This window comes from Corvus kubaryi, unplaced genomic scaffold, assembly GCF_017639235.1.
Source record: "Corvus kubaryi isolate FWS band 111438036 unplaced genomic scaffold, C.kubaryi_AGA036_p1.0 45092, whole genome shotgun sequence".
NCBI classification, from domain to species: domain Eukaryota; kingdom Metazoa; phylum Chordata; class Aves; order Passeriformes; family Corvidae; genus Corvus; species Corvus kubaryi.
In genome coordinates, this window is record NW_024581279.1 from 1 (window position 1) to 10,504 (window position 10,504).

A 10,504-nucleotide genomic window follows, 5' to 3' on the forward strand; every position below is an offset into this window, starting at 1 on the left:
CCTACAAGTGGTTGCCCGTCTACAATGCCGAGGTGGTGGCTGCCTACAGGGGAAAGAAGCGGAGTGAAGCTCCACCCCACATCTTCTCCATCTCTGACAATGCCTACCAGAACATGCTGACAGGTAGGGACCTTCTGCAGGGACCCCATATCCCCTGATCCTTTTCTGGGGAGCAGGAGATGTAGCACAGAGCCAAGGTGGGCTTCAGAACCTCATGTTTCTTCTCCTCATCCCACCAGATCGGGAGAACCAATCCATCCTCATCACGTGAGTGACATCATCTGTAAACATTGTCTTAGTCCCACTCACAGCGAAGATCCTCCCACCTGGCACATAGCCCCTCCCCTTCCCCCTTGAAGTCATGCCCACTGGCATGGCCAGCCCTTTATCACCATCTGGACTTGTCTGTGGAGGTCCATGATCCATCCCTCCCCAGTGAGTCCCTACCCCCAGCACCATAGCACCAGTATCCAACCATTGCTCTTCTTGGCTTCAGCGGAGAATCCGGGGCGGGGAAGACCGTGAACACCAAGAGGGTCATCCAGTACTTTGCTGTCATCGCTGCCATTGGTGACCGTGGCAAGAAGGAGATGGGGGCTCCGGGCAAGGTAAGGGCACTGGATGGGGGATGACGCCCTGGGGTGTGGCCATCATTCTGCCACCTGTCTGTCCACCCAATAACACAATCAACCACCCAAACAATTACCCAACCAAACACCCAATAATCCAACCAATAATCCAACCAACCAACCAACCATCTATCCAACCTTCCATTCATCTGTCTCATCCCCATCTACCCAATTACCCATCCCTTCATCCACAGATGGCATCAACCCACATCCCTGTCCATCAAACCAACCACCCATGCAAACCTTCACGGACCTCTGTGTCCTCCTATTCATCCATCCATCCATCCATCCATCCATCCATCCATCTCAACCTCACACCCTACATCTCCTGCCCCTTACTGTGAGAGCTCCCCTGACACTATCCCCCTCCACCAGGGCACCCTGGAGGACCAGATCATCCAGGCCAACCCTGCCTTGGAAGCCTTCGGCAATGCCAAAACTGTCCGGAATGACAACTCATCCCGATTTGTGAGTGTTGGGGGTGGAGTCTGTGAGAAGGGTCTATGGGGTGGAGTCCATGGGGAAGGGTCTCTGGGTTGGGATGTTCTGGGAGAAGGTGGCCACCTCCACCTCCTTCCACTACTCTTCCAGGGGAAGTTCATCCGGATCCATTTCGGGGCCACTGGGAAGTTGGCATCGGCTGACATTGAGACCTGTGAGTAGGTGGAGGGGTCCAAGAGAGGACATCTAGTTGTCCATCATCCCTCCCATCATCCATCTCTCCATCCACCTGCCCATCCTTCTCCTCATGCTACCATCCATCTACCCTTCCACATCCTCAAGCCTCCCTCCATTCATCCATCTGACCCTCCATCTCATCCCAACCTCCACCCATCTTCTCTTCATCCCCACTCCAGACCTCCTGGAGAAGTCCCGTGTCATCTTCCAGCTGAAGGCTGAAAGAAACTACCACATCTACTACCAGATCCTCTCCAATAAGAAACCAGAGCTACTGGGTGAGCCATGCTCCCAACCTACCTGCAAATACCTCACCCTGCACCCCTTTTTAGACCTGCCTGTCCCCAACCCCTTTTTCTCTTTTCAGACATGATGCTGGTGACCAACAACCCCTACGACTATGCCTTCATCTCCCAAGGAGAGACCACAGTTCCATCCATTGATGATGGAGAGGAGCTCCTGGCCACAGATGTGAGATGGGAGGCCACCAGGCAGTGTGTATGTATCCCTGTGGGCTGGAGAAGATCTTGACCACATTTTGGCCCCACAGAGTGCTTTCGATGTCCTGGGCTTCACCCCAGAGGAGAAAAACTCCATCTATAAACTGACAGGTGCCATCATGCACTTCGGCAATATGAAGTTCAAGCAGAAACAACGGGAAGAGCAGGCAGAACCGGATGGCACAGAAGGTTGGGTCCAACCAAGGTTGAGGTGGAAACTGGGGTGAACCCCATGATCCTTCCAGGTTCATATTTTCTCTTCTTTGTCCTCAGAGGCGGACAAGTCAGCTTACCTAATGGGGCTGAACTCGGCTGATCTTCTCAAGGGGTTGTGCCACCCTCGGGTCAAGGTGGGCAATGAGTATGTCACCAAGGGGCAGAATGTCCAGCAGGTGAGTAGGACGTCCCCAAAACCTCCTCCTTTTGGGGTGCAATCTCCAGCAATGAGGACACCATGAGACCCCTCTCACTGTTGGGATGTCCCTCTTCCAGGTGATTTATGCCGTTGGAGCCTTGGCCAAGGCCGTGTATGAGAAGATGTTCAACTGGATGGTGACCAGGATCAACAACTCGCTGGAGACCAAGCAGCCAAGGCAGTACTTCATTGGTGTGCTGGACATTGCTGGCTTTGAGATCTTTGATGTAAGCCCTGGTTGACTGTGTTGTGTTGACCCCACTGGGTGTTGAGTTAACTCTACTGGCTGGTCAGATGACCTTGTTTTCATTTGTGTTGACCCAGTTAGGGCTCAGGTTGACCCCACTGAACATATTAGGTGTTCTGTTGACCCCATTGTCCATCTCCTCTCTCCTTCCCCAGTTCAACAGCTTCGAGCAGCTCTGCATCAACTTCACCAATGAGAAGCTGCAGCAGTTTTTCAACCACCACATGTTCGTGCTGGAGCAGGAGGAATACAAGAAGGAGGGGATCGAGTGGGAGTTCATTGACTTTGGCATGGACCTCCAAGCTTGCATCGACCTCATTGAGAAGGTACCACCTCCCCCAGGGCCTCATGAGGTTGGGGAAGGGCCCTTTCTTTTGGAGCTTCGCAGGAACCCCAAAGTTTGCCAGTTGGGTTGTACTTGGTGTTCACTGTAGCCAACAAGGTCTTTTCTTCCCAGCCCATGGGAATCATGTCCATCCTGGAAGAGGAGTGCATGTTTCCTAAGGCCACGGACATGACCTTCAAGGCCAAGCTCTTTGATAATCACCTGGGCAAGTCGGCCAACTTTGGGAAGCCACGAAACATCAAAGGGAAGCCAGAGGCCCACTTTGCCCTTATCCACTATGCTGGCACAGTAGACTACAACATCATTGGGTGGCTGCAGAAAAACAAGGACCCCCTCAATGAAACAGTGGTGGGGCTCTACCAGAAGTCAGCCCTGAAGCTCTTGGCCAACCTCTTTGCCAACTACGCTGGGGCTGATGCACGTAAGGGGTATCCTCTTCCTTAGCATCTGGGGTTCTCCCCACCCTGTCCCTGACCTATCTCATCCTTTCTTCTTCTCCAACAGCCGTGGAGAAGGGGAAAGGAGCTAAGAAGAAAGGTTCCTCCTTCCAGACTGTCTCTGCGCTGCATCGGGTGAGAGTCCAAGGGTTATTGGTGGACCCCAGGATGTGTGGGCATGGAAAACATGTCCTAGGGCAAGGGATGACCTTTGGTGGGACAGGCTGGGGGGGTGTCTTCATTCCCTTCATCATCTCCTCCTCTATCTCTCAGGAGAATCTCAATAAATTGATGACCAACCTGCGGTCTACCCACCCTCATTTTGTCCGCTGCATCATCCCCAATGAGACCAAGTCTCCTGGTGAGCCAATCCCTGAGGGTTGATCCAGAGGACAGTGTTGGGCCCTTGCCAAAGGTGGTGGTGGGGAGCAGTGCTGTGGGGCAGTGCTGTGGGGCAGGCCTTGACTCACCAGTCTTGATGACCCACCAGGTGTGATGAACAACCCCCTGGTAATGCACCAGCTCCGCTGCAATGGGGTGCTGGAGGGCATCCGCATCTGCCGCAAGGGCTTCCCCAACCGCATCCTCTACGGGGACTTCCGCCAGAGGTAGGCACAGAGGAGAAAATATGGGGAGGTGGTGGACAACCCCACTGGGGATGATTTCAGGGTTTTCCTGTCCTCTCTGGTCACCAGGTACCGCATCCTGAACCCTGCTGCCATCCCTGAGGGGCAGTTCATTGACAGTCGTAAGGGTGCCGAGAAGCTCCTGGGATCCCTTGATATTGACCACAACCAGTACAAGTTTGGACACACCAAGGTGAGGTCACTTGGTCTCTGTTCCTGTGGTCCCACCATCCACAAGGCTTTCATGGTGGGACGAGATGGGCTCTTATGGTACACCCACATACTTGTCCACCTGCCCATCTGAGCTCCCTCCATCCACGCCACCACCCATCCCTCCACCACGCCTCCAAATCCCAGCAGCACTTATCTTCATCTTTCCTCAAAGGTCTTCTTCAAGGCTGGGCTGCTGGGGCTGCTGGAGGAGATGCGGGATGAGCGCCTGGCCCGGATCATGACTCGCTTGCAGGCCCAAGTCCGTGGTTTCCTCTCTCGTCAGGAGTTCAAGAAGATCCTAGAGCGCAGGTGGGTGGTGAGATGGAGATGGTGTTGTGTCCCTGTTGAGTGGAAGCCCCTGGTGACCCACATCTTGCTGTGCCTTCTCCAGGGACTCGCTGCTGGTGATCCAGTGGAACATCAGGGCCTTCATGGGGGTGAAGAACTGGCCTTGGATGAAGCTCTACTTCAAGATCAAGCCCTTGTTGAAGAGCGCTGAGACGGAGAAAGAGATGCAGGTAGGACAGGGCCATGGGAAGGGAAGGTGGGTGGAGGTGAAGATGGAGAGAGGAAGTGGTATGTAGGGACAAAAAGGAAGAAATGAGACATGGCACCTTTGTGCCTCCCACAGAACATGAAAGAAGAGTTTGGGCGGCTGAAGGAGGCCCTGGAGAAGTCAGAAGCTCGGCGGAAGGAGCTGGAGGAGAAGATGGTCTCCATGCTGCAGGAGAAGAATGACCTTCAGCTCCAAGTGCAGGCTGTAAGTGACCTAGATGCCCCGGCCCTGCACTCCTTTTTCATTCCCTCAAACCAACTGTCCCCCTTCCAGGAGCAAGACAACCTGGCTGACGCTGAGGAACGCTGTGACCAGCTGATCAAGAACAAGATCCAGCTGGAGGCCAAGGTGAAGGAGATGACAGAGCGGATGGAGGATGAGGAGGAGATGAATGCTGAGTTGACAGCAAAGAAGAGGAAGCTGGAGGATGAATGCTCAGAGCTGAAGAAGGACATTGATGACCTGGAGTTGTCATTGGCCAAGGTGGAGAAGGAGAAACATGCCACTGAGAACAAGGTGAGCAAGGGGAGAGGTCTTGACCTCAAATTGTGGGGAATTGAGCTGACTCAAGCCAAAGTGAATAGCTCTGGTGAAGACCCAAGGCTCATTGGATTGGCATGCCAAGATTCATGGCTGTTTGGGCTGTAAAATTCAGAACTGGATGAGTTGAGTCATGAAGACCCAAAACTGCTTGGGTTGGGTTGTGATGATCCAAGGCTGGTTGGATTGCATGACCAAGACCCAAGGTTGGTTGTGTTTTCCTGCATCTCCTGACTTAGCTTCACCAAGAGCAAGAACAACCTTCTGTCTCTTGTCCTACCTGTGGTACAAAGCTGGAAGCCTGATATTTCTCTTCCTGCAGGTCAAGAACCTCACAGAGGAGATGGCTGGGCTGGATGAGATCATTGTCAAGCTAACAAAGGAGAAGAAGGCCCTGCAAGAATCTCACCAGCAAGCGCTGGATGACCTGCAGGCGGAGGAAGACAAGGTCAACACCCTGACAAAGGCCAAAGTCAAGCTGGAACAGCAAGTGGATGATGTGAGTATAGGCCACTCCCACAGGCACATAGCTGATCCCCACAGGCACATAGCTGATCCCCTGGGGTGTGGAGGTCCTTCTGGGGTGTGTGTTTGTGGGAGGCTGATGGATGTGTCTCTTCCTCACTTGCAGCTGGAGAGTTCACTGGAGCAGGAGAAGAAGATCCGGATGGACCTGGAACGGGCCAAAAGGAAGCTAGAAGGTGATTTGAAGCTGGCTCAGGAGAGTATCATGGACCTGGAGAATGACAAGCAACAACTGGATGAAAGGCTGAAAAAGTAGGAGCCTGTGCACTTGCTTATACTCTACCTGTAACACCTCTCTCCACTGAGCACTCAGGAGAATGAGTGCCTGGTGTTTTTCCCCACACCCAGGAAAGACTTTGAGCTCAATGCCCTCAACGCCAGAATAGAGGACGAGCAAGCAGTTGCAGCCCAGCTCCAGAAGAAGCTCAAAGAGCTTCAGGTGAGGTGGGCTTCAGCTTGGGGATCAGCCAGAAGGAGGAACTGGTCCTCCCCATTTTTATCTTCATGTCTTTTTGAGAAGGACCTAAACCAATGTGCCACTCACCTGAAATCAGAAGACTGTGGCATGTTGCTTGTCCCAGAATCTCTCTATCATTTTTTGCCTTGAAATGACTCATGGGCTCCTTGGCAGGTTGGCTTTCGTGGGAGTTGAGCCGAACCAAAGGGGCTGGAGGTAGGGGGAGCATCTTGGGTAGAATCATCTGAGCTGAGCAGACCATCTGGTTGGATCATGTTCATTCCAATGTCTTTAGAGAAGTTTGTGCTGAGCTGTCTGATCCAGTTAGCTCTAGGACTGGTTGAGTTGAATGTTCTCAAGACCAGTTGAGTTGAAGAATCTCAAGTTAATTTGAGAAGGTGGAGTGTATTCAAATAAGGCCAGGTTGATCTGGAGATCTCAGATCTTGACTCAGTTGATGAGAACTGGATGGGATCAAGACTGGTTGAAGTGAAGGGTCTACAACTGTCTGGGTTGAGCTGAAGAGTCTGGTTGGGTTGAATTGACTTAAAGACTCTCCAGCTTGATTGGTTGAGTTGAGTGGAGGAGTTGGGTGAAACCAAGTCTGCTGAAAACATGTTCATCTCCGGAGCACAGGCGCGGATTGAGGAGCTGGAGGAAGAGCTGGAAGCAGAGCGGACAGGCAGAGCTAAGGTGGAAAAGCTACGCTCAGACCTGTCGCGGGAGCTGGAGGAGATCAGCGAGCGGCTGGAGGAGGCGGGTGGGGCCACATCGGTGCAGATCGAGCTCAACAAGAAGCGGGAGGCAGAGTTCCAGAAGATGCGGCGGGATCTGGAGGAGGCCACACTGCAGCACGAGGCCACGGCCGCTGCGCTGCGCAAGAAGCATGCCGACAGTGTGGCCGAGCTCAGTGAGCAGATCGACAACTTACAGCGTGTCAAGCAGAAGCTGGAGAAGGAGAAGAGTGAGCTCAAGCTGGAGCTGGATGATGTTGGCTCCAACATGGAGCAATTGATAAAGGCCAAGGTAGGAAATAGGTCTCCAGCCATGAAGGGATAACACTTCCACTGTCCTCTCAAGGTTTCCTTTCATCTTCCTGCCCTTCCTGTTTGTAGGCCAACCTGGAGAAGATGTGCCGCACCATGGAAGATCAGATGAATGAGCACCGGACCAAGTCTGAAGAGGCTCAACGCATGGTCAATGACCTCACCACTCAACGAGCCAAGCTCCAGACAGAAAATGGTGAGGGGCTTGCTCTTTCCAAACCCAATTGCATATGTCTTGCCCAGTGGGGTGGCTTTGGGGTGTGTCCAGCAAGTGATTATCCACCATTCCACCCAACAGGTGAGCTCTCCAGGCAGCTGGAGGAGAAAGAAGCCTTCATCAACCAGATGACGCGAGGGAAACTCACATACACACAACAGCTGGAGGACCTCAAAAGGCAGCTAGAGGAAGAAGTCAAGGTAGGGCTTTGTTGGGGGGTCAGTGGGGATGAAAGACACCTCCAGTGTTAAGGATGCAGTTGGTTTGGGACCAAAAGGTGCATCATGACTCCGCCCTCACAGTAGGAGAAAATGAATTGAGGGTCCTCAGAAATTCAGTAGGGTTGGTATGTTACAAGGAGGTTGGGCTCGGTTGAGTTGAGTTGGGTTGGGTTGGTTGGTAATGAGGTTGTTGGAATTGAAGAATGCCAAGATAGCTCAAGTTGATGTGGACCCAACTTCTCCTCACCTCATGTGGCTCTCCCCTCCCAGGCCAAGAATGCACTGGCCCATGCGCTTCAGTCGGCCCGGCATGACTGCGACCTTCTGAGGGAGCAATATGAGGAGGAGACAGAGGCCAAGGCTGAGCTCCAGCGCTCACTCTCCAAGGCCAACTCTGAGGTGGCACAGTGGAGGACCAAGTATGAGACAGATGCCATCCAGCGCACTGAGGAGCTGGAGGAGGCCAAGTGAGTCATGTCTCCATGGAGGAAGATTCTATGAGGCAGGGGAGAGTGGAGACTCTTCCACTGTATAAGGATCTGGAGAATGTATGAGAACCTGGAGATGGTAGAGGAGATCCAGAGCAGAGCCTCAGCCAGCCAGTGGGTGGAAGAAGGTTTGAGTTGATCCACTTGGTCCATGGGTCACCACAGCAAGGTTTTCTCCCACGGTAGGAAGAAACTGGCCCAGCGGCTGCAGGAGGCTGAGGAAGCGGTGGAGGCAGTCAATGCCAAATGTTCCTCCCTGGAGAAGACCAAGCACCGACTGCAAAATGAGATTGAAGATCTCATGGCAGACCTGGAGCGGTCAAATGCAGCAGCTGCTGCATTGGACAAGAAACAGAGAAACTTTGACAAGGTGGGAGGACCAAGAAATGGTGGAAGTAGAAGGGTGGGAAGGGGGTAGAGAGATGTGGGTCCCATGAATCAAAGAAATCAAAGAAAGGCGGGAGAAGAAGTCCAGAAGAAAGGTGAACAACTTTCAAGGGCCAGATTTTAGCAGAGCTTCAAGTCCATACCAGGAGAATATTGGGGAAAGGAGGAGGAGGATGGAAAGAGGGTTCTTCATGGGCAAAGCAGCAGCTGAGCAGGTGATGTTCCCATAGATCTTGTCTGAGTGGAAGCAGAAATTTGAAGAGTCACAGGTGGAGCTGGAAGCATCGCAGAAAGAGGCCAGGTCCCTCAGCACTGAGCTCTTCAAGCTGAAGAACGCCTATGAGGAGTCGCTTGATCACTTAGAGACTTTCAAAAGGGAGAACAAGAATCTCCAAGGTGAGACTGTGGTCCTTCCCTGCCCACCTTGTGGTTTTCCATCACCTTCGACATAATCTGATGGCTTTTCATCCGAGCAGAGGAGATCTCGGACCTGACGGAGCAGCTGGGTGGCAGTCACAAGACCATCCATGAACTGGAGAAGGTCAGGAAGCAGCTGGATGCTGAGAAACTGGAGCTCCAAGCTGCACTGGAGGAGGCTGAGGTGAGCCAAATCACATCCCCATGAGTCCCCAGGTTGTCCTAGTCTTCTCTGTGGCCCTCTAATTTATCTCTGTCTCCACCAGGCCTCTCTGGAGCACGAGGAGGGAAAGATCCTGAGGGCTCAACTGGAGTTCAACCAGGTCAAGGCAGACTATGAGCGCAAGCTGGCTGAGAAGGATGAGGAGATGGAGCAGGCCAAGCGCAACCACCTGCGGGTGGTGGACTCGCTGCAGACCTCGCTGGATGCTGAGACCCGGAGCCGCAACGAGGCCCTGAGGCTGAAGAAGAAGATGGAGGGTGACCTCAATGAGATGGAGATTCAGCTCAGTCATGCCAACCGCGTGGCTGCTGAGGCCCAGAAGCAAGTCAAAACATTGCAGGGCTACCTCAAGGTACCCATCAGACTTCTATCCCATTAGAATGTTGAGGTGCAGTAGGTCCCACTTCCCCACACAGGAAGAAAGGTAGACCTTGATCTGCTTCCCCACCATCCCCCTTCACGCTCTTTCCCCGTGCTGCCTTGTAGGACACTCAGCTGCAGCTGGATGACATGGCACGGGTCAACGAGGACCTGAAGGAGAACATTGCCATTGTGGAGAGAAGAAACAACCTCCTCCAGTCAGAGCTGGAGGAGTTGCGGGCAGTGGTGGAACAGACTGAGAGGGCCCGCAAGTTGGCTGAGCAGGAATTGATTGAGGCCAGTGAGAGGGTCCAGCTTCTCCATTCACAGGTGAGACATCACATGCCTTCAAGGAGAGACGTCACCTCCATCCATGGGTGTGGGCTTCCAATAGCTTGAGTTACCAACATCTCCAGATCCTTTAAGCCCACAGAGTTGGCAGGGAGTAGGGGGGCATTAAGTACTGAGGGGGTTGAAGAAGGATTGGTCAGCACTTCAACAGACACCTCCTGAGATCCTCTCCTCTAACTCCAGAACACCAGCCTCATCAACCAGAAGAAGAAGATGGAGGCCGACGTCTCCCAGCTACAGACAGAGGTGGAAGAGGCCATCCAGGAGTGCAGGAATGCAGAAGAGAAGGCCAAGAAAGCCATCACTGATGTGAGTGCCATGCTGGGAACCAACGTCTAGGACACCTTCCACTGGAGGGTGATGGAGAGCACACTTTGGTCCTCCTTCTCTGCTTGCTTCTCTCCTTGGGCAGGCGGCCATGATGGCAGAGGAGCTGAAGAAGGAGCAGGACACCAGCGCCCACCTGGAGCGAATGAAGAAGAACATGGAGCAGACCATCAAGGACCTGCAGATGAGGTTGGATGAGGCCGAGCAGCTGGCCCTCAAAGGGGGCAAGAAGCAGCTGCAGAAGCTGGAGGCTCGTGTGCGGGAGCTGGAGAATGAGCTGGAGGCTGAGCAGAAGCGC

General features: G+C 53.3%; 1 protein-coding gene across 1 annotated transcript; it reads left to right on the plus strand.

Moving 5' to 3' along the window:
- Positions 1 to 8: 8 nt before the first annotated feature.
- LOC121672228 (myosin-7) lies at positions 9 to 10,498 on the plus strand (the record flags this gene model as incomplete). Its single annotated transcript, XM_042044807.1, has 34 exons — positions 9 to 123; positions 240 to 267; positions 497 to 608; positions 1,005 to 1,097; positions 1,221 to 1,284; positions 1,487 to 1,585; positions 1,675 to 1,778; positions 1,858 to 1,996; positions 2,081 to 2,199; positions 2,300 to 2,449; positions 2,625 to 2,795; positions 2,927 to 3,236; positions 3,320 to 3,387; positions 3,526 to 3,613; positions 3,743 to 3,860; positions 3,948 to 4,071; positions 4,264 to 4,400; positions 4,483 to 4,609; positions 4,723 to 4,851; positions 4,921 to 5,163; positions 5,510 to 5,686; positions 5,819 to 5,964; positions 6,061 to 6,151; positions 6,806 to 7,195; positions 7,285 to 7,411; positions 7,514 to 7,632; positions 7,924 to 8,120; positions 8,328 to 8,511; positions 8,759 to 8,924; positions 9,005 to 9,129; positions 9,212 to 9,520; positions 9,655 to 9,858; positions 10,063 to 10,188; positions 10,292 to 10,498. Coding segments are annotated over 34 exons (5,106 nt in total), but the record flags the coding sequence as incomplete, so codon positions are not given.
- Positions 10,499 to 10,504: the final 6 nt, after the last annotated feature.